The sequence below is a fragment of the Schistocerca nitens genome, chromosome 5 (assembly GCF_023898315.1).
Source record: "Schistocerca nitens isolate TAMUIC-IGC-003100 chromosome 5, iqSchNite1.1, whole genome shotgun sequence".
NCBI lineage: Eukaryota > Metazoa > Arthropoda > Insecta > Orthoptera > Acrididae > Schistocerca > Schistocerca nitens.
The window spans coordinates 880,994,728-881,019,344 of NC_064618.1; the positions used below are offsets into that span (position 1 = coordinate 880,994,728).

The 24,617-nt window shown below is 45.3% G+C and overlaps 1 protein-coding gene across 1 annotated transcript in view; it reads left to right on the plus strand.

The window, feature by feature from the left end:
- Positions 1-24,617, plus strand: part of LOC126260790 (epithelial discoidin domain-containing receptor 1-like) — a 327,821-nt gene that overhangs the window by 253,418 nt on the left and 49,786 nt on the right. The window contains exons 8-11 of the mRNA XM_049958126.1: positions 1,013-1,153; positions 5,152-5,652; positions 14,001-14,149; positions 20,526-20,678. Coding sequence (XP_049814083.1) covers positions 1,013-1,153; positions 5,152-5,652; positions 14,001-14,149; positions 20,526-20,678 — 944 coding nt within the window. The remainder of the gene's footprint in view (positions 1-1,012; positions 1,154-5,151; positions 5,653-14,000; positions 14,150-20,525; positions 20,679-24,617) is intronic.

Below are 24,617 nucleotides of genomic sequence, written 5' to 3' on the forward strand. Positions count from 1 at the left end.
CCTCGTGATGGCTGGGTGTTGTGTGCTGTCCTTAGGTTAGTTAGGTTTAAGTAGTTCTAAGTTCTAGGGGACTTATGACCACAGCAGTTGAGTCCCATAGTGCTCAGAGCCATTTGAACCATCTAAGGTCCAGATTACCACAGTAAACAACCAAACCCAAGCACAGGATGACCCACATCCAGCTACATGCAATCAAATAATGTGACCTCTATAAGTGCTGAGATTCAAACGTTGTTAACATATCGGAGAACTTTTATAGGTGTTTTATCTCTGGAGCCACAGATAATACATCCATAAAATTCCGCGATATGTTATCAGTGTACAAAACTAAGAATAAATGGAGCGCAACAGTCCTAACAAACTCCTAACGAAAGCGAATATTTTATACTTTCTTTTTTAAAGCATGACTGAGAAGTCGCGACAGATCATAAAGCGTTAAAGAAACTAGCTGACAGTCTCTGTTAGCATTTTTGGCGGTTTTCTCCCAGTTTTAAGGCGAATGCCTCGACGTGGCAACCGCCAACGGACACTGAAACATCAAAAGAATACAAATTCCAAAAGACCAAGTACGCAGATAATCTGTAGCACAAGAGGTTGAATGTTTCCCTCAGCCTAAGTTGAAAAGTCTGATACCCATACTCAGCATCCTCCCATCAGGTGTGGCCCAGTGTACGGAAGAACTTTAAGGGTTAACACGGAGTCCATGAATGTGTAGGAGGACGTCGGTCATCACTGTGTCAGGAGTTGGAAACTAGTTGATGGGTCACAACAACAGCAACGACAACAACAAAAGATACAGGTGACTGCTATGAATAGCTTACAACAAATAATGCTTTAATGTTTCGTAATACACGAACTTCCTTTCAACCAGGCGCTGTTAGCCATTGTCTAATAATTTCTGCTCGTTTATCTAATGGCACATTAGAGTGAATGTAAAGTTCTGCTAGCAAAACCTCGCTCAGTTTCCAGCAGTCAGTGCCACACGAGTGAGACTGTTTCCCCTTTTCCGCAGTGGCCGTGCCGCGCAACGTGTCGGAGCAGATGCTGGAGCAGATGTTCTTCCAGCAGGACAACGCGCTGCAGGAGCCGGAGAGCCAGGACTCGCAGACTGCAGCCGTCGAGACGTCGCACGCCCGCAAGGAGGTCACCAAAGGTGAGCAGCGTCACCGGCCTCTGCTGCTACCTCGCCTGCTGCCGTTACCGACTCCCCAGTAGCGGTACTCCACTGTCTGGAAGACGAACGTGGTCGACTCGCACCTGTCAGAAATTTCCTGTGAGTTGCTGGCGAATACACAGCGCCAGCAAGATCCACAAGAGCTTCATTTACTACAGCGAACACTCCTCCCCCTTGTAGAAGATTCGGTCCACCGAGATGTGGACTGCAGTTAACTCTGCATGTTAGTTAACCTTCCTACTACCAAGATTTTTTTGTTTCACTGAGTACCACTGTGATGAAAAAGACCCAAAATAATTTGCTCAGGATATACTGGCAGTATTTTAATGAACTAACGTAAAAACACACACAACAGCTGTTCTATGTAGCAGTCATTATTCTATTTTTTTTTATAAATGTTACTTTCAAGAAACAGAAATAAATTTAGACTGGGTCATACTGACTCCGGTGGTACTCAGCGCAAAAAAAACATCAATAAGTTTTCATGTGTTGTAAATATGGAACTGAAGAAAACACCATTCAGTACAGTTGACACAGTGGGAGAAATTCGTATATTTGGAAATGACAGCTTTGAAAATAAGGAAGATACGAGGCTTGTCCAGAAAGTCAGTTCCGATCAGACGTGTAATGAAAACTACATTAAAAATCAGAAACGTTTTATTTGGGACAGTTGGCTAAACCTTCCAGCTACTTCTGACATAGTCGCCGCTCCAGCTACGACATCTGTCGCATCGTTATACCAGCTTTCGAATACCCTCGTCATAGAAGGCAGCCGCCTGTGCTTCCCGCCAATTCTCTACGCTCATCTATAGCTCGTTGTCTGTGCGAAAATGTAGTCTTCATAGCCAGTATTTAATGTGAGCAGAGACGAAACACAGAGGGAGCCAATTACCGGCTGTAGTGCGGGTGATCAAACACTTCCCATCGAAAACGCTGCAGGAGCATTCTCATTGCCCCTGGAGATTGCAGCCGAGAATTGTCACGACGTAGAAACCGTATGACAGTGCTGTAATGTGGGTTGCCTAACATCAGGTGAAATCTCTCACCAGGACCTCATATTTGCCGGGAGACACTATTTTATACGCATCACCATGCGCTCAGAACTGAAAAGAGCGAAGTGGTGCAACCGACAGAGGTACTAGAGACACTGCCGAACACATGTGTACCAAGCTTCATTAGATTTTCACAGTGGTTTACATTTCTTGACCGATCGGAACTTACTTTCCGAATATCCCTCGTATATAATCCCAATGTGTCTAGGGGGTCATTTGACCCCAGTAGTACTAGTTCTACAAGGAGGGTTAAATATCACATTTTATATTATTTCTTTTTTGCATTTGTACACGTTTCGTATCAACTACTCCTACACTAGCCCAGTAAAGTCTACAGTATGTAAGCGGCTCGTATGCTTGACTGTTTACACCCTAAAGGTGATCCACTCAGTGGGTGTATGGTGAACAGGGAATTCAGAAGGTTGGGTGCTTTTCCGTCGTAGATAGATGTAGCCTGCATAAGTTAGAACCGGAATCAAAATGGACATAGGGTTAAACCTCGACCTTTCCAAACCCCAAGCTGTACTCGTTGGTTTTTCTAAGCTCGTTAGGCCGAGGTATCTGGAGTCACCACCTTCTCTAACCCTAAATGAGGCAAATATCAATTTATCTTCATTAGCAAATAGTGTAGGAGTAATAATAGATGAAAAAAACCTCAGATAATTGTCGCTTTATCACTGTATTACCGCCTGCTGGCCGCATGTGAAATCTGAGGCGTATCGAAAGTGTTGTCTATCCCAATGGCGCGTAGTCATCGGTGAATTCAGGCCTCTGTTGTGCAGGAACATTTTTAAAATACTCAGCAAAGGTGCGTGGGTGGCACGAAGGATGTTGCTAAACAGGGGGGGGGGGGGGATGTCTGTGGGGAGCCTTCTTCGAGGGACCCTTTGCCGTTTCATTTATGCACATGTCGATGTGACACACCCCTGTCATTCTGCCACAGGAGGGCTGGAAAAGAATAAACTCCGTTTACTGCTTTGGGTCATGCTCGGACTTCATATATAGTAGTGAACGCTTCCTAGCGGTTACATTCCATATACCACAGAACAAACTGCTGTCGCACTTCACTCGAAATGAGCCAGAAATTTTTCAACGTGATCTGAGAGCCGCGATGTCGCTAGAGCAGGGTTCACAAGTCCAGGCGTGTCAACAATGTCTAAGGTTGTCGAGAGCGTTGTTCTGTTGCGCATCGCACTTTAACCTGTCGTTTCCGACCAAGAAATACAGTCAGTTCCACAAGAAAGTGTACGCCTTTGTCAGTATGAAATGAAAGACTGTTATAAATATATATTTACATGAAAATACATCTTATTACTAATTGCACAATTACGTAATAGTTAATCCAATGGCTGCCATTATCGATTACAGCTTGCACCTTTTTGGCATGCTTTTCACGATATTTTATGCATATTCTCTCTTTGACGATCTCCATATGGTCCTCATGTTATATGACAGGTGCTTCAAAGTATATACTGGCTTTCCTTTAAGCTTCATGTTGATATACAACTAAACATTTTTGTTCGGATTTGCATCGGGAGATATTGCAGGCCAATTCATCGTGGACACCCCATTGTCTTGTTTTCACGCTGTGTAGAGACGGCTGCGATGGTTCTGATTATTATTACCTTGAAACAGCCAGTTTACCTCGCTCGAAACAAATAGCTTCTTAACGTAGCTCAGAAGGCATTTTTGATAAATATTATACATTTTTCCAGCGCTAAAATTGGGTGTAAATAAGAACAAGTAGCCAAAACTGCAACCGACAAAACAAAACATTCAACTCTCTTGCTGTTTACGTGTACACTGTGCAAAAAAAAAAAAAAAAAAAAAAAAAAAAGTTGAAATGGCTCTGAGCACTATGGGACTTACCTTCCGAGGTCATCAGTCCCCTAGAACTTTGAACTATTTAAAGCTAACTAACGTAAAGACATCACACACATCCATGCCCGAGGCAGGTTTAGAACCTGAGACCGTAGCTGTCGCGCGGTTCCGGACTGTAGCGACTAGAACCTCTCGGCCACAGCGGCCGGCACACTGTGCAATAAGCATTGAGTACAAATTCGAGACCACTACCAGTACCACTGCGGACGTTACATTTAAAATTATGGCGGACACCTTCTTGTGGAACTGACTGCATGTGAAAATGAACATCGCAATGGAAGTGGTGGTTCCACTGGCCCCCTCTGCGCCACTTTGTGTGGTCTTATCTCGTAGCACAAACAATCCTGTCGGAGAAACATCCGCAACCGAGCATTATACCAGAGGTTGACAATACCTCTACAGTTGTGAGGTTCTTTTGTTTACAACACGACCTGTCTCAGCCTCTTTTACGCCCATTTTCATGTGTCGTAATTTGGTACTGTGACTTTGAGCGCCGCGGTGGACGAGGACAAGACGCAGTGTGCTACCATCGAGCTCTGCGTTCTCCAGTTTCTCGAGTAGATTATGAGCTGTTGTGATGTGTCTGAAATGTTTTCCTTTGCCACCGAGCAGAAAATCGGGCGATGTCAACACTCTTCTGCCACCCACCACAGAGACGCCAGGACGAGCGGTGAGATGTTCTAAGAGGCGGGTGTAACACGTTCCCATCGTGTGACACGTCAACGGTGGCGTTGGTGAAGTTTGGAGCCAATGCGCGACATCCTTAAACGCATACTGCACCTCACCCGAACTGAGCTCTCGACTTTTTTCCACACGTGTCGACACTGTGTTGTTTGAAGCGTCGGTGAGCCGCAGGGTCATGTCGCAGGACGCCCCGCTTCTGTACCACGATAGAACCGCATTTCTGTCTCACAATGGGAGAAAGTATGGGGTTTCAAAAAATTCTCACTTTCATTGTGTTAGGTGTTTTTAAAACGTGTATTTTTTGCCATAGAGTTACGTTGCTGGTAGTAGGCACAGTGAAACAGACGGAGGTGTTTGCAGCGACGAGCGCGGCGGGCGCGCAGCAGGCGTACGTGGGGCTGGTGGGCGGCCTGCTGGCGACGGCGCTGCTGCTGGCGCTGGCGGGCGCCGCCGTGCTGGTGGTGCGCCGCGGCCGCCAGAAGGTGGCTCTGCTGGCGGCCAAGCCGTGCGGCGGCTTCTCGCCGGCGGGCGGCGGCTGCGCGGCGGCGGCGCTGCCCCGGGGGGCGCCCGGGGGCGGCGTCTCGATGCGCGGCCTGCAGCTGTCGACGCCGCCGGTGCTGGCGCGCGTGCTGGGGGTGGCCGGACACGCCAGGGTGGCCGCCGCCGCCCCCGCCGCCCCCGCGCCCCACGCCGCCGTCTGCAGCCTGTACGGCGGCCGCGGCGACGACAGCGCCAGCGGCAGCGGCAGCAACGGCGACGACAGCGAGAACTCGAGCGTCTACCACGAGCCCTACAAGCTGCTCTCCGCACAGCACGAGTACGGCTGCCTGCTCGCGCCCGCCAAGAGCCACGACTTCGCCGGTCAGTACCACCACCTCGTCTCCTAACTAAGTTTGCCTTTCCTCTGCCCACGCATTCCGAACTTGTAGCTACTGTAACTGAAATACGATAGAATCCACTACTCGTGTATCCGTCACTATACGAAGGATAACTGTAAACATCTATCAACCTGCTGCTGTGGATCTGGGTGAGGACGCTCTTTCCCTCTTTTTTTTTCTCTGACTGGTTTGATGCGGTCCACCATCAATTCCTGTCTTGTGCCACCGTCTTCATCTCACAGTATCACTTGCAACCTACGTCCTCAATTACACCGAAGTGCCAAAGAAAGTGGTACACCTCCCTAATATCGTGTTGGGTCCCAGCGAGCACACAGAAGTGACGCAACACGACGTGGAATGGAATCGGCTAATGTTTAAAGTAGTGCTGGAGGGGACTGACACTGTGAATACTGCACGGCTGTCCATAAATCCGTCAGATTACGAAAGAGTGGAGATCTCTGCTGAACAGCACGTTGCAAGCCATACCACATATCCTCAATAATGTTCGTATCTTGGGAGTTTGGTGGCCGGCGGAAGTTTTTAAACTCAAAAGAATGTTCCTGGAGCCACTCTGTAGCAATTATGGACGCGTGGGGTGTCGCATTGTCTTGCTGGAATGGCTCTAGTTCGTCCGAATCCACAATGGGCATGAATGGAAGCAGGTGATCAGACACCATGTTTACATACGTGTCTTCTGTCAGAGTCGTATCGAGACGAACCAGCCGTTCCATACCACTCCACCTGCACACGTCCCACACCATTGCAGAGGCTCCACCGGCTACAGTAGTCCCCTGCTGACATCCAGGGTCCGTGGATTCATGAGCCTGTCCCCATACCCGTACATGTCCATCTGCTCGACACAACTTGAAACCAGACTCGTCCGACCAGGCTACATGTTTCCTACCATCGACAGTCCTTTGTCGGTATTGACGGGCCCAGCCGACGCGTAAAGCTTTCTGTCGTGTTCAGTGGTACAGGTTTGGGCCGTCGGTTCCGAAGGCCCGTATCGATGACGTTTCGTTGAATGGTTCTCATGCTGACACTTGCTGATGGCCAAGTTTTGCAGCCTGCAGCAATTTGCGGAAGTATTGCACTTCTGTCATGTCGAACGATTCTCTTCAGTCGTCGTTGGTCCCGTTTTTGCAGGATATTTTTCCGCCCGCAGCGATGTCAGAGATCTGATGTTTTACCGGATTCCTGATATTCGTAGTACACTTGTGAAATTGTCGTGCGGGAAAATCCCCACTTCATTGCTACTTCGGAGAGGCTGTGTCCCACCGCTCGTTCGCCGACTATAACAAACCCACTGAAATGTTGATAACCTGCCTTTGCGGCAGCAGTAACCCATCTAACAACTGCGCCAGACACTTCTTGTCTTACATAGGCGTTGCCTACCGCAGCGCCGTATTCTGCCTGCTTACGTATCTCTGTATTTGAATACGCATGCCTATACCAGATTCTATGGCGCTGCAGTATATTTGCTGGACGTATTCCAATCTCCGTCTGTCTGTACAGCTTTTACCCTCTACAGATCCCTCTACTACTATCGAAGTTATTCCCTGATATCTTAACATATCTTGTATAATCCCGTCCCTTTCCCTTGTCAGTGTTTTCCATATATTCCCTTCCTCTCAGTTTCCGCTCATGACCTCCTCATTCCTTATCACACCACCAAATTTACAACATTCGTCTGTAGCACCACATCTCAAATGCTGTGATTCTCTTCTGTTCCGGTTTTTCGTCTCCATGTTCCACTGCCATACAATTCTGTGCTTCAAAGATACGTTCTCAGAAATGTCTTCCTGAAATTAAGGCCTACGTTTGATACTAGTAGACTTCTCTTGGCCAGGAATGCCTTTTTTCCCAGTGCTAGTCTGCTTTTGATGTCTTTCTTGCTCTGTCCGCCATTGGTTATTTTATTGCCTAGGTAGAAGAATTCCTTAACTCCTACTTTGTGTCCATCAATCCTGATCTTAAGCTTCTCGCTCTTTTCATTTCTGCAACTTCTCATTACTTTTCTTTACTATCAGTTCATATTCTCTACTCCTTAGATGTTCATTCCATTCAGCACAACCTGTAATCCTTCTTCACTTTCACTCAGGCTAGCAATGTCGTCACCGTGTCTTATCATTGACATCCTTTCACCTTCAATTTTAATTCCAATCTTGAATCTTTCTTTTATTCCCATCATTGTTTCTTCGAAGTGCAGATTATGGAGTAGACGTGGAAGACTACATCCCTGTCTTATTTCCTTTTTAATCCGAGCACTCGGTCTCCCGCTCCTCTCTCTTGTATCTTACCCCTAATTTCGAACATCTTGTACCATTTTACATTATCGAGAGCATTTTCCCTGTCGACAAATCCTATGAACGTGGCTTGATTTGTTTTAGGCTTGTTTCCATTATCAACTGCAACGTCAGAATTGCCTCTCGCGGGCCTTTTCACCTTTCCTAATGTCAAACTAGTCGTCATCTACGAGATTCTCATTTTTTCCCCTTCTTCTTGCTATTAGGTCAGCAACTTAGGTGCATGAGCTGTTAATCTTACTGTGTGATAATTCTGGGCCGGCCGGAGTGGCCGTGCGGTTCTAGGCGCTACAGTCTGGAACTTGGCGACCGCTACGGTAGCAGGTTCGAATCCTGCCTCGGGCATGGATGTGTGTGATGTCCTTAGGTTAGTTAGGTTTAATTAGTTCTACGTTCTAGGCGACTGATGACCTCAGAAGTTAAGTCGCATAGTGCTCAGAGCCATTTGAACCATTTGATAATTCTGGCACTTGTCAGGTCTTGCAGTCTTCGCAGTTTTGTGGAAGATATTTTTCCGAAAGACAGATGGTATATCGCCAGACCCACACATTCTAAACACCAACGTGAATAGTCAATTCGTTGCAACTTACCCCAATGATTTTAGAAATTTGATCGTAAGTCTTCCAGAGCTCTTTTAAATTCCGATTCTAATACTGGATCTTGTATCTCTTCTATATCGACTCCCGTTTTTTCTTCCACCTCATCAGACCAGCCTTCCTTCTCGCAGAGGCCTTCAGTGTACTCTTTCTATCCATCCTCTTTCCCCTCTGCGCTTCGACTGAAACGCCTATTCATTACCCGCGTGTCTACGGCCTCAGAGAACATCAAGGATGTCGTCATGTCTTAGTACTGCCGTTATCCCACTACTTTGCGCATTTATTCTTCCTAACTACTATCTTTAACTTCAGCCTGCTCTTCATCATTATGAAATGGTGATCTGAGTCTAAATCTGCTCCTGGGTATGCTTTAAATCCGGTATCTGATTTCGGGAGCTCTGTCTGACCACGATGTTATCTAACTGAAATCTCGCTCTTATCTCGTTGCCTTTTCCAAGCATACCTCCTACTCTTGAGTATTCGCTATTAACATCTGAAATTTATTACGGAACTCAATTAGTCTTTCTTCTCTCTCATTCCTACCACCAAACCCATGTTCTACCGTAACTCACTCTTTCTTCCCTTTAACTGCTCTTGCAGCAGCCATGTTTCCAGACTAAATTACTGGATTTCAGCCCTGTCTGATATGCAAACAACTGTACTTCATAAATGCAGAAAAATTTTGGGCATTTTTGTGCCATTGACAGTTGTTACTGTTTTTGATTTCTGTAAAATGGAAACATGATTTAAATGATATTTATTCTAAGTGAAATCTATAAACAGTTGTCGAGTATTGTTATTATCCCAATTCTGGTGCACTGGTGGGTAATGTAGGACCCTCTACACATTACTGTAGATTCGTTGGTTGCCATCTGCAATTACAATTACGTTACTGTGAGTTTGGTTCTTGAGGTTAGCAAATCATTTTATGTATAAACTTAACTTTGTCGCGTGAAAATATTTCGTGACTATATGTTACTGTTACACTTACTATCAATTTATCCGTTCTCATCTGAATTCTCATCCGCTGTGAAAATGCACACACAAATGCATGTTTTCGTGCAACTTCGCTCGCAATTTTCACTTTTTCGCTTTACAAAACACAGCGTTTCTATTACTGTTGTATGCCCAGTCCTTAATTATGATAATTTGTTCTCATATCAGTCTGGCGCAAATATGAACTTGTATGCTTTGACCCTTGTTCAAAAATGGTTCAAATGGCTCTGAGCACTATGGGACTTAACTTCTGAGGTCATCAGTCCCCTAGAACTTAGAACTACTTAAACCTAACTAACCTAAGGACAACACACACATCCATGCCCGAGGCAGGATTCGAACCTGCGACCGGAGCTTGACCCTTGTATTCCCTCCCCCTCTCTCTCTCTCTCTCTCTCTCCCTCACACACACACATACGCTCTGTGTGTCTGTGTGTGTGTGTGTGTGTTTGTGTGTGTGTGTGCTCATGGGTGCGTGTGCGTGCGTATCTCATTCAGTGGAGAATTAGCCGCCGAATCACTTTGCTCTTCGGATTTGTCATGGCGCTTCTAGAGAAAGCGGAAGAACAAAAGTGTGAGAGCCGGTGAAGACATCTGAAGCTGCCAGGTTGTTAATGAGAGGAGGAGTACAACTTAAAATTCAATATATAGCGAGAGAAGGTTTGATTATCTTGAAAAACGTGTAAAGCGCCTGAGAAACAATTCTGACATTAAATTAGGTAGGCAGAATAACTACTGCATGATCGTGGAATTTGTAGCATAAAAAACTTTCAGAAATGTAAATTGGAAACGATATTTACAACTCCCACAAGTACGCTGTGAACAGATAGCGTTGATTTAAAACACCTGCAGAAACCAGACTGAATCTAATGAAAAACCAGCAAATATTAAAACCTTTTTTGTATTGTACTTTATCATCATTGTAACTCAAACGTCGAGGCTCCTTTGAAGTAAGTGTTAGATATCAATAGGAAGGTTCACCTTTGTAGCTGGTAGTTTGGAAGAATTGCATTGCACGAAAGTCACCAAAAAATAAACAAAAGCAATGGAGAAAGTACGAAAAAACAGACAATTTTGACAGTCATCCATATTTTACAAAAGAGACAAACGCAGCATCAGTACCGTAGGAAATCTAGTGAAGGTCATGCGTGCGTGAGCCGACGCAAAGAGGGCATAAACATCTGGCACATCTGGAGATAGACTTTTCTAGAAAAGTATCTTTTCCAACAAGTAAGAAGTTTTCAAATCGTACACTTGGAGCTAACCACTAAACAGAAATCCGGCCGGTGTGACTGAGTGGTTCTAGGAGCTTCAGTCTGGAACCGCGCGACCGCTACGGCCGCAGGTTTGAATCCTATCTCGGGCATGGATGTGTGTGATGTCCTTAGGTTAGTTAGGTTTAAGTAGTTCTAAGTTCTAGGGGACTGATGACCTCAGATGTTAAGTCCCATAGTGCTCAGAGCCATTTGAACCAACTAAACAGAAATGAAAATGTGGAAAACGAGTATGCACAATATTAAGCAGTAGAAGGCAGCAGTAAACCAATGGAAATGACGGTGTGCTATATCGACGTAAGTGAGTGGATCACACGTCTCTAAGTACGTCTCGTGCGATACGCTCTTGCCACACCCTACATCACGTCATCCTCAGGAAACGTTTTTCTGTTCTTGTTCCCGAGATATACGTGTAAATACAATGCATTACAGATTTCTCAGTAAACAGGGTTACAATGTTGTCTCATATCAGGAAAATGTGCTACGGCTTTTACCATTCGCAGTATACTTTTGTACTACCTTAGCGCCGGCTGCTTCACTCTCGTAGATTGTATGGTCTGCACAGATGTTATTGGTTACCCTTAATCGATTTTTTATTTTGTTCACAAACGGCGACATCTGCTAGACTTTTCGCACGAAATAAGGCCATCGAATTATGTCTTTTCCGAATTTACTTCTGACCAAAAAGCGATTCCAGTGGCTGGAATCCAAGGTTTTGTTAATCACGCCTTTGGGTTCTTATGGTGATATTTCTTTAAGAACTTTCATCTCCTACGACATTTTCCTTTACAGCTAACCGACAAGTGAAATACTAGTTTTCATATATTTAGCCTTAAATTTTTTTTCATGTAATGAAATTTATTAATAAAAGATTTCATACCCTATTTCACCTCCTTAGGGGTTCAATTTCCAGTAGCAGTGAAACATGTATGGTTTTATTTCTAACAGAGGAGCTGTGTCTGTTCGAAATATTAATCCTTGTAGTTTATCCTGTGTCACAGCATGATGAGAATGTTAGATATCTTCAAAGAGTTTCTATTTAGTTCCTCCAGCTCTTTCCGTATTTTCTTCGTGAGTTGTGTAATCAGCCTGTGTACTGATGACCAGTTGTTTGGGGCTGGACAAAGTGTTTTGAAATCGCCACTCGTATACTGATGAAACCAGGACACGAACTGTAGGCTTCCGGAATATTGTGCTGGGAACGTCGGATCTACTACGGGGTCATCCTGAACTGCACATGCACAATTTCGGATATTTTTCATCGATATTTTCAGACTATTTTTACATAAAGGATCCATGGTCTTCGGTGGCTTATAATAATAACTGTTATCGACCGTGGTCGAAATTCGACCAGTTGCATCAGTGGACATGATCTGTGAAAACAAATGTCACGTATCTTAAAGCGTCAGAAATTTTAGCCACAGAACTGATCCGTCACGACTGCTGCTTTGTACCTACGTGTATTCTTGAAATAATTCATTGATTTCTCTTTAACTGTTCGACCATTTGAAAGGAGTCACTGATACACTGCATCTTCTGTTAATAGCGGCAAATTAACTTTTGTCTTATGACAACCCAATGTGAATGCCGTTGTATTGCATAAAGTCTCCTCGGACGCGAAATGATTTGCATTACAAAATCTGCAATGTAAATTCATAAAACTGCAGTTAGAGTTGTCAAAATGAATTGAAATTGAATTGAAATGTATCTTCCAGAACGGCAATAGAATTATCGTTATCAAAATCTGCATTATTCCTATCACTTTCTCTACACAAATATTGTGTCTCTCTAGCTCTTCGTCTTTCAGTTCGAATGTTAATGTTGTTCTTTGAGGCACAGCCTAGAATAAATGTAGTTTCCTTATAATAAGGGACAGTGTAGCTACTGAATATGAAGACACTCAAAGCTAAGAACACTGTACATTTTGTGTGATCTCGGCAAACGAACACAGAGCTAGTTCCCTTTAATCTCAGACCAAAGTAAGTGAACGTTTTCCACTATTGACAACATCAACGACGTAGCAGTTGCGGCATTGTAGCTGCCCGGTATGCGTATGTTACTGCAAATGAACTATCTGCGACGTTTAAACATGAACGTCCCTAGAATGCAACCGCAGGAAACGTTGTTACTCCCCTATGTTATTTCTACCATAGCACCGATCATTACGCGTGGCAGAAGTTGGTAGCGATGTCAGAGACAAAAGAAAACTTTTCTCATGTGGGTGTCTACCTCGCTAATGATTCCTATGTATATAAACGACTTTTTTTTTTTCTTTTGTGCACATCTACGGCAAAGTTCCTTTCGAATTATATAATTACGTAACTAACTTTAAAAATCGGTACTTCAATCTTCGATGCTCAAAATGGTTCAAATGGCTTTGAGCACCGTGGGACTTAACTTCTGAGGTCATCAGTTCCCTAGGACTTGGAACTACTTAAACCTAACTGACCTAAAGCCATCACCAACATCCATGCCCGAGGCAGGATTCGATCCTGCGACCGTAGCAGTCGCGTGGTTGCAGACTGTAGCGCCTAGAATCGCTCGGCCACTCCGGCCGGCTATTAATATTATGATCGTTAAATAAAACAGGTGCATTATCATGATGAATGTCCACGTAGCTATTATTTTCTCTACGCAAAAATTGCGTCTGTCGAGCTCTGAGTCTCTCACTCTGACCCGCTCTTATTCTCCTTCTAGGCATACCCTAAAACAAAAATAGTTTCCGCATAATAATTCGAAGTCGGCAGTAGCAGTTATTCAAAATGAAGAAATTATAAATTAGGAACTTACTTCAAATGGCCGCACAGTTGCTGTTACAGAAAAGTAAGCGAAATAACAACGTCAGCATACCACGTTTTTTTCGAAAGTGTCCATAACAAGCGATCTACAATCCAGTCAAAACCGTGATACCAACTTTCCCGTAGAGGTTGGTTTTTTACAAATGACGCTTAATGCGCGGTGAGGGAAGGCAATGTGAATTTGCTTCGGTACTGGTCATCAGCTTCCGTGTCGTCCTAAACTGCTGGGTCACCTTCCAGTGGACCAAAATAAAAAGCGTGGAGGCGGCGAAGAAATGTGCTGATTGTCTTAATGCGCTCATCCGCGCTCGCTGCCGCTTAATGAGTGACGGCGGGCTGCATCCGCCGCTTCTCGTTGCAGACTTCCCGAGCGCGAGCGTCAGCAGCTTCCAGGAGGAGGCGGCGCGCTTCGCGGGGGGCGCCACGCCCCCGCCACCCCCGCAGCCGGGCCGCGACTCGCCCGTCAGCGGCCAGCCGGAGAACTACTACGCCGCGACGGACATCGTCAAGGTGAGCGCCTCCCACTCTTAATCACACTCTGCACTGGCTCCACGTTGCCGTCCAACACTAAATTTGTGATCCCTTGATGCCTCAGAACATGTCCTACCAACTGGTCCCTTCTTCTTGTCAAGTTGTGCCACAAACTCCTCTTCTCCCCAATTCTATTCAATACCTCCTCATTAGTTATGTGATCTACCCAGCTAATCTTCAGCATTCTTCTGTAGCACCACATTTCTAAAGCTACTATTCTCTTCTTGTCTAAACTATTTATCGTCCATGTTTCACTTCCATACATGGCTACACTCCATACAAATACTTTCAGAAACGACTTCCTAACACTTAAATCTATACTCGATGTTGACAAATTTCTCATCTTCAGAAAAGCTTTCCTTGCCATTGCCAGTCTACATTTTATATCCTCTCTACTTCGACCATCATCAGTTATTTTGCTCCCCAAATAGCAAAACTCCTTTACTACTTTAAGTGTCTCATTTCCTAATCTAATTCCCTCAGCATCACCCGACTTAATTCGACTACATTCCATTATCCTCGTTTTGCTTTTGTTGATGTTCATCTTATATCCTCCTTTTAAGACACTGTCCATTTCTTTCAACTGCTCTTCCAAGTCCTTTCCTGTCGCTGACAGAATTACAATGTCATCGGCAAACCTCAAAGTTTTTATTTCTTCTCCATGGATTTTAATACCTAGTCCGAATTTTTCTTTTGTTTCCTTTACTGCTTGCTCAATATACAGATTGAATAACATTGGGGATAGGCTACCACCCTGTCTGACTCCCTTCGCAACCACTGCTTCCCTTTCATGCCCCTCGACTCTTGTAACTGCCATCTGGTTTCTGTACAAATTGTAAATAGCCTTTCCCTCCCTGTATTTTACCCCTGCCACCTTTAGAATTTGAAAGAGAGTATCTTAGTCCTAATCAACGATAATAAAGAGGACATTATCACACAGTGGTCAGGGCAGAAACACTGAAACTAACAAGGTTTGGAGATTACGGATAACTGGAAAAACTAAACAATTCTAAGGTGAATACTGGGATCTAAAGTTAACTTACAAATTAAGATAAAAAAGATAGCACTATTGATAATCGGCAAAGCTAACTGGTGTAATAAGGAAACGGCGACTGCAATTTTAGGTACACACATACCGCATGCATAATAACAGATAAACTGAGCAGATGTTCAGCATACTAACACCCAGTTCCCAGGTGTCAGACTCTCAGATCTGTACAAAATGTTGCATGCCGATAGAGAATCAACCAAAACTCCGGTTTACTTCGCTCTATGTGATGTCACCCAGCAGAACGGACGCAAACACAAATTGAAGGTAACACCAAAATTATGGAGCGCTGGAAAAGCACAACTGTAAGTAACTAATACTTACAGCTTCCGTGGATGGTCGGGCGTTAGATCGTCGTGCCAAGGGTTCAAACCCCAACGATGATATTTTTTCACTATATTAAGCGCGAAAGTGTTATATGGTACTATTAATACTTACGCACGTATGATGCAATTGTTTCTTTATTCTGTTGTTCTGACTGTTTATGTTTATTTGGGAAACTAAAAATGCAGTAGCTGCATCATCACGAATGGCGTCCGTTCTGTCGCACATGTCCGACAGAACGCCACACTCATCTGCACAAATGCACGCTATAGGTTTGATACTTTCAACTAGCTAAGCGAAGACAGACTGCCAAGAGGGCATTCCTATTAACTAACTAATTTTCTCCCGAACATGCCAGGAAGGCGCAGCAGTACCGACTGGCCGCCGTGTCATCCTCAGCCCACATGCGTCACTAGGTGTAGATGCGGGGGGTCATGTGGTCAGCACACCGCTCTCCCGGCCGTATGTCAGTTTCCGAGACCGGAGCCGCTACTTCTCAGTCAAGTAGCTCCTCAACTTGCCTCAGAAGGGTCGAGTGCACCTCGCTTACCAAAAGCGCTCGGCAGACCGGACCGTCATCCATCCCAGCCCGACAGCATTTAACTTCAGTCATAGGACGGGATCTGGTGTTACCACACCGAAAAGTCCTATTACATGTCAGGAAAATGTTCTCCCAGTTTCACGCGTGAACACTTCAAACAAATTGTCGTCAGTGAGGTTTTAACGCGGGACCTTGGGTATGGCGACCTTATGCTCTATCAACTCACCCACGGGAGATCTACAAAACTATTACCCACAGATACGCTTTGCCTGTGCTCCGTAGTTTTGGTGTTACTTTTACTTAACGTTTGCTCATGTTCTACAGGACGACAGCACACACACACACACAAAAGCTTCAAGTGGCTCTGAGCACTATGGGACTTAACATTTGAGGTCATCAGTCGGCTAGAACTTAGAACTACTTAAACCTGACTAACCTAATGACATCACACACATCCATGCCCGAGGCAGGATTCGAACCTGCGACCGTAGCGGTCGCGCAGTTCCAGACTGAAGCGACCAGAGCCGTTCGGTCACAGAGGCCAGCCGACAGGACACCGCACGAACTAAATCTGGGTTATGGTTGATACTCTATCGACACACAACATTTGGTACCGATTTGAGCGTCTGTCATCCAGAAGTTTGGGTGTAAGCAACTACAAATCTAAACGCACATGCTTCACTGAAAGTGACAAAGACACGATAAACTCTGGAATTAGAATGGACGTAAACAAATAATAGCCACATTTTAGAAAAGCAACACAAAGTGGAGGATTTTCGGAGAGAAGCAGATCAGCAAACGGAAGGAAGTAGCTACGGAAGGAAGGAAACGAAGTCTGGGGGCCTGCCGCTGTGGCCGAGCGGTACTAGGCGCTTCAGTCCGGAACTGCGCGACTGCTACGGTCGCAGGTTCGAATGCTGCCTCAGGCATGGATGTGTGTGATGTCCTTACGTTAGTTAGGTTTAAGTAGTTCTAAGTTCTAGCGGACTGATGACCTCAGATGTTAAGTCCCATAGTGCTTAGAGCCATTTTATAAAGTTCATTGATGTGAAAAGGGACTATTTTGATAAATCCGTTCTTTTTTGATTATAAAACACAGCACGAGTCCAAACTTTTCATTCTAACTGTATACATGATGTTTGACAATACTTATTACAGGCTTCTAGACGTTCTAAAGGGCACTTGGTAGATAACGTTTCGAAACGGAAGTCACCTCCTGAAATGCACCTTTTGGATATGAAATATGTTTGAAGGTCAGATCTGTTTCAAAGTTTCCGCTTCACATTAGGATAGGAATGGTATAGCAGCACAAGACATACATCGTGAACATTTTTCGAATCACCTCAGTCCATCACGTACCATTTTCGTCCAGCTGTAACAATGGCTGCGAGAAACCGGTCCGTTAGCACCCTGGAGCGTTGGCCGTGGCGCTCCACGGACGAAAACCAGAATCCGTAGATCATTTGTGTGTGAAAGCAGACAAGCACGCTGTACAGCATCACCACATGGATCACGCGGGTCCCAGCTCGCTGTCCCCATAGTGTCCGTACTGTGAAGGGGCAGATTTGGACTGTCATCAAACCTCCACAGGGTACATTTCCGGATAAGATTTGGTTCAAATGGTTCAAATGGCTCTGAGCACTATGGGACTTAACATCTATGGTCATCAGTCCCCTAGAACTTAGAACTACCTAAACCTAACTAACCTAAGGACATCACACAACACCCAGTCATCACGAGGCAGAGAAAATCCCTGACCCTGCCGGGAATCGAACTCGGGAACCCGGGCACGGGAAGCGAGAACGCTACCGCACGACCACGAGTTGCGGACGGATAAGTTTTCACTGTCGTTATTTTGTGTACTAAGTGCCCTCTAGAACTCCTAGAAGCCTGTAATAGGAATTGTGAAAGACACTGTGTGTAAGGCCACAACACGTATGTTGTCAGTGTGAGTGATTCATCTTCCTGTTCTGACCCCCATACGTAAAACAGTGAGGGTCAATATGCGGAATTATTTAGCGGAAAGTGAAAGAACTTAACTGTATACTTTCCAGTTTGCACTATTTTAAAAAAAATGGTTCAAATGGCTCTGAGCACTATTGGACTTAACATCTGAGGTCATCAGAGTCCTAGAACTTAGAACTACTTAAACCTAACTAACCTAAGGACATTACACACATCCATGCCCGAGGCAGGATTCGAACCTGCGACCGTAGCAGTGTCACGGTTCCGGACTGAAGCGCCTAGAACCTCTCGGTCATCGCGACCGCCGCACTATTTTCATTTCAGTATTGTCGGTAGTTGTTCGTTGGCAAGTGGATTGTGTTTTCGCAATGGAAGTGGTGCATTTTTGACGTACTTGTAGTATCCCCATCGTAGTCAAAGTTTTCAAAATCGTGTTGAGAAGAAAGCTACCTTTTATTCATTTATATTTTTAATGGCTGCTGTCCTGACATGCAGTCTAATCCCTGCGGCGCAGTACCTTTAACACGTCGCTAGAGGAACCAAACTGGAGCGGTGCAGCTGAGATGGTCTGCGCCACCCTGTTTCGGTTCTTCTAGTGACATGCTGCTGTACTGTGCCGCGAGGATTCCAATTCCTATGAGACGTTTACCTTACTAACAAACGAACAAGCAAATAATACGTAACTTTGTTTTTGGAGTTGCTGATTAAGATTTTTTGAGTAACTCCAGTGTTTCATCTGCTGAAACCAGAAGAATGGGGACTGTTGAATATTACACCTCAGGTGATACTTTCCCCCTGTTTTGAGTTCACAAGCGGCTCACTCACTTTTGGTTTGATATGGCCTGTCGCGAATTCCTCATGTCAGAGAGTAGCAACTGCAGACCGCGTCCTCAGTTATATGCCGGATGGATCCCAATATATGTCTTTCTCTACAGCAGTTTTTACCGTCCACAGCTCCCTCTCCTAGCACGGGAGGTATTCAGTAATGTCTCAACAGATCTCCTACCACCCTATCCCTTCTTCTTGTCACTTTTTTCGTACATTCCTTTCCTCGACGATTCTACAGAGCGTCTCCGCATTCTTCACATTGTCAGCCCACCCAATTTTCAACATTTTGTATAGCACCCCATCTCAAAAGCTTCTGTTCTCTTCTTTTCCTTTTTTCCCACAACCCATGTTTCAGTACAGTACAATACAGTGCTCCAAACGTACAATCTCATAAATTTTTTTCTCAAATTAAGGCCTATGTTCGATACTAGTTGATTCCGCTTCGCCAGGAATGCCCTTTTTGCCACTGCTAGTCTGTTTTCGATGTTCTCCTTGCTCCATCCAGTATTACTATTTTGCTGCCTAGGTACTAGAATTCCTTACCCTCATCTGTTTCAAGACCCTTAATCATGATGGCAAGTTTCTCGCTGTTCTGATTTCTGCCACTTCTCATTACTTTCGTCTTTCTTCGATTTGCACTCAGTCCATATTCTGTGCTCATTAGACTGTTCACTCAGAACATCATGTAATTTTTCTTCACTGTCACGCAGGACAGCAATGTCATCAGCGAATCCTATCATCGATATCCTTTCACCTTGAATTTTAATTCCACTCCTGAACCTTTCTTTTAGTCCCACTATTGCTTCTTCTATGTATATATTGAACAGTAGGCGCCAAAGACTACAACCTTGTCTTATACCCTTCTTAATCCAAGCTCTTCACTGTTGGTCGTCCACTGTTATTATTCCCTCCTGGCTCTTGTTCATATTGTCCATTACCCATCTCTCCCTATAGCTTACCCCTTACCCCTATTTTCCTCAGAACTTCGAACATCTTGCACCATTTTACATTGTCGAACGTTTTTCCTGATCGACAAATCCTATAAACGTGCCTTGATTTTTCTTTAGCCTTGGTTCCATTATCAACCACAACGTCAGAATTGCCTCTCAGGTGTCAAAACGGTTCATATGGCTCTGAGCACTATGGGACTTAACTTCTGAGCTCATGAGTCCCCTAGAACTTAGAACTACTTAAACCTAACTAACCTAAGGACATCACATACATCCATGCCCGAGGCAGGATTCGAACCTACGATCGTAGCGGTCGCGCGGTTCCAGACTGTAGCGCCTAGAACCGCTCGGCCACTCCGGCCGGCTCTCAGGTGTCTTTACCCTTCCTAAAGCCAAACTAATCGTCATCTAACAGATCCTGAGTTATCTTTTCCATTCTGCTGTATATTATTCTTGTCAGCAATTTGGACGCATGAGCTGTTAAGCCGATTGTGCGATAATTCTGTCACGTGTCATCTTTTGAAATTTTCAAAATTGTTTCGATGACGTTTCTGCAGAAGTCTGATATTAAATCGCCCATGTCATAAATTGTACACACCAATGAGAGTAACATTTTGTCGGCACTTCCCCCGCAATGCGCTGAGCGCCAGCTAAAGCCTCCGCGACGCGCAGTGAGTGTGCCGTGCCGGCTGGTTGCAGAGCGGCCGCTGCGAGCAGCACCTGCGGCCGGGCTGCTTCACGACGCTGCGGCTGCCGGGGGCGGAGCCGGCCGCGGACGGCCTCCACCTGCTGGAGTACCCCAGGCACCGCCTGCGGCTCGTCGAGAAGGTCGGCGAGGGCAGCTTCGGCATGGTGAGTACGGCCGCTTCACATTCCCCCGTCTCCTCTAATCCTCGTTCTGTATAAAACGTTCGCGTGTCAGCAGAAGGAAGAGTGTCTGTGCTGTCATCGTGAGTGGGGAACAGCAAATGACAGCAGGCGAGAGTGGACAACAAGCCCGTTCCACAGAAAAGCCGACAAATAATAATGCTACACAACAGTGAATGATCTAGAGCAGACACAGACATTTTTTTAGCATCGGATGACACCGAGGTTCTTGCGCCGTCAAGCAGAATCTCTCGGGTAGTCCAGTTACAGTTGGGGTTGAAATCCTGATGGTGGTGAAACGAATAGTGTGGCCTCGTGGTGTCATGTGTCAGTGTCTCACAACACGTAAACCGCGTGTCTGTGGTTAGAAAACGCTGCTCACAATACGGAGTCTTAAAGAGGTTTACTCCTGTGCCGAGATCAGTGTAATCAGCGATGCACATGGCAGCTTGTCTCTGTGCAAACACCTTCCTTGAAAACTGGGTCCTTGACCTTTAGATCACTGAACGGAAATTCTGTTGTTCTGGAGTCAGTTACTGCCAATTAAATGGACTCATTGCCAAATTCTTAATTGAATTGGTTTGCTGGTTCTTCCTGTGATCCATTATAGCGTCTCAGGTTTACAAGTCTGACTGTAAGAGCGCTCTAGTGTATTGTTGAGTGGACACGGATGAAAGAGAGGCACAGGCTGAAACCTGGCACTTGGACGTAGCCAACATGTCACCGAGGAACAAAGTACTGCACTTAAGTATCACTATCAACAGAATGACACACCTACTCTCCGTGAAATACTATGTAGAGTTTTGGAATCTGAACCACAATAATGGCGTAAAGAATATTCTTCAGGAAAATTATGGTGCCCCATCTTGGTTACCAAATACCGGTAACAAATTTTCTTCTACTACCAGAATTCGAAGCAGCTAGTTGCTGGTCGAGCAGCATAGGACAGTATCACACATAGTTTCTCAGTGGCTATAGTTAATCCCGTTATTCTCTGGAACTGGATGGAGCTGGAGAAACGCACGGGTAGTTCATTTCTCCCGTTTAATTTCCTCTCTGAAGTACAAGTACTTCTCTCCCCAACTGTATCCGAAGCTGTATTGTACGTCCTTCACTCACGGAACATCATTGCTACAACGAGGGACTCAGCTGAGTGGTGTCACTGCCATCTGCTTTCCTACTATGAGGCACGGTTTCTACTCAGAATGGAAGATCCTGCTCTTTGACAGAGCTGTTGCATAAGCCACATTATAACAGATACAATATTTAAATTCTGCAAATTATTTGAGTACCTTTCTACAACTGTAATTCACGAGTGGGCGAGTGTAACAACCGATTAAAAATTATCTACATTGTACAAACAACTGCAAACATTTTAGTCTAGTGTCATTGCCCGTTTTTTTATTTAGTGATTACTCAATTGTAAACACTGATGAGCCAAAACAGCGTGGCCACTGTCTCCCGGGTGACTGAATGCTGCCTGATCACGATGTGAGCATGTGATGCGAAAAGGAACAGTAGAAGCGGAGTGGAGACGAATGACGTGTCTTGCTAGCGACGGTATGGACCACAAATGGCGAAATCAGCTGACTAAACAACTATTGTATGAATCCGTCGTGTCTGTTCCTTGGGAGATATCCGAAAAAATGGAGACCACGCATTCATGAAATCGATTTGCCTCGATGGGCAATGAATCTAAAACGTTCGGTGGGGATGCACATTTACGTTCGACCTCCAGCGGGAACCTAGAATTGGCGAGCGTGGAGAACATAGACGGTGACTGCAGACCGGTGCCACTGGAGTGTCACAGTGGTTAACGCGCTTGCCTAACAAGCAGGAGATCGTGGGTTCGAGTCTCAGTTCGGCATACATTTTCACTCGTCGCCGCTGATTCGGCATAAATTCCCGATGCAGATTTCGTTTTCTTTCTTCCCCGTTCCACCTTCAATTTACAAAAAAAAAAGTTCAAATGGCTCTGAACACTATGGGACTTAACATCTGAGGTCATCAGTCCCCTAGAACTTAGAACTACTTAAACCTAACTAAACTAAGGACATCACACACATCCATCCCCGAGGCAGGATTCGAACCTGCGACCATAGCGGTCGCGCAGTTCCAGACTTAAGCGCCTAGAACCGCTCGGCCACAACGGCCGGCTAAATTTACAGAACGAGCAACTATGATGTTGCCTACCGACTAGGAACGGGTGGCTGTTAGCGTGCTGGAGTCGCGAGCGAGTGTGGAAACTGTGTGAAGACACAAGTTGGTGACAAGCTACTGGACGTCCACTCCACGGGTCAACACATTACGTCGAGGTCGGAGGCACGTCCTCTCAGTAAAATAGAGAAGGTGGTGATCTGTGCAAGTCTGACGGCAGAGTGCAATGCTGTGGAAGAAACACGTGTTTCGGAGCACACCTTTCAGTACACATTGTTGTACACGGGGCGCCACAGTAGATCCGCACTTGTTGACATAACGACATCGTCTTTTATGAGTGCAGTGGATACAGGATCTTCGCGAGGAAGTGTGGGTAAATGTAAATGTGTCGCCTGGTCGGATTAGTCATGTTTCATGTTCACCAGGTCGATGCTCATGTGTGCACGGACCGTCATCCAAGTAAACAGGTGGCATCGTTCAAAAATGGTTCAAATGACTCTAAGCGCTATGGGACTTAACATCCGAAGTCATCAGTCCCCTAACTAACCTAAGGACATCACACACATCGATGACAGAGACAGGATTCGAACCTGCGACCGAAGCAGCAGCGCGGTTCCGGACTGAAGCGCCTAGAACCACTCGGCCAGTGGCTGGCAGGTGGCATCGTGCCTCGCCGCCCCAGGGTGGCAGAACTGTGCTATGGCGCACATTCATCTGGATTCTCATTAGGCCAATGATAGTATTTATTGATTTATATACACGTCTAGTTCCGTAGGACCAAATTGAGGAGCAAATCTCCAAGGTCATGGAACGTGTCAGCACATGAAATTACGACATACAATTAATAACAGATAAAATAAAATGTTTATGAATCCAAAAAACGTCAAACCATAAGTAAACGCAGACAACAATATAACAACAGAATCAGCTTAATTTTTCAAGGAACTCTTCAACAAAATAGGAGTGACCAATGAAGAAAGTATTTAGTTTCGATTTGAAAGCGCGTGGATTACTGCATTGAAGGCATCGTGATTGCTGTGGACTACGTGAACTTTATTTGCTGATCAGCTGCATCCCTTCATTTCTGACGTCTTGCGTAAAAGCAACAGGACCTTCCTGCAGAATAACTGTCTCTATTACAGGGCCAGAATCTGTCGTAGTGGTCTGACGAACACGACAGTTAACTCTCGCTGGTGTCATGTCTACCGAATTAGCCTGATCCGAAAGTGATGGAACCCATTTGGGACGCTTTCTGGAGCCAGGTCCACGCCCACAACCCACTGGCCAGTAATGTATGACCAGTGTGTAGACACCTTGGTGGGATGTTTTTCGGACACAGTCTGGCCACATATGCAAATCAGTAATGAAAGTACGATTTAATCGAAATAAATAATTTACGACCCTACATCTACATCATACTGCGCAAGCCACGTTTTGGTGTGTGGCGGAGGTTACTTGTGGTACCACTAACTAACCTTCCCTACCACATTCCACTCGCTAATGGCGCATGCGAACAGTGATTGTCGGTTAGCCTCTGTATTGTCTCAGCGAATTTTCTCTTCATCGTCATTACCACGAGATGTGTGTGGGAAGAAGTAATGTCTCTAAATTTCAACAGTAAATCTTTCAGTGATGCACAACGCCTCCCTTTAACATTCGTCAGCCGGCCGCTGTGACAGAGCGGTTCTAGGCGCTTCAGTCTGGAACCGCGCGATCACTACGGTCGCAGGTTCGAATCCTGCCTCGGGCATGGGTGTGTGTGATGTC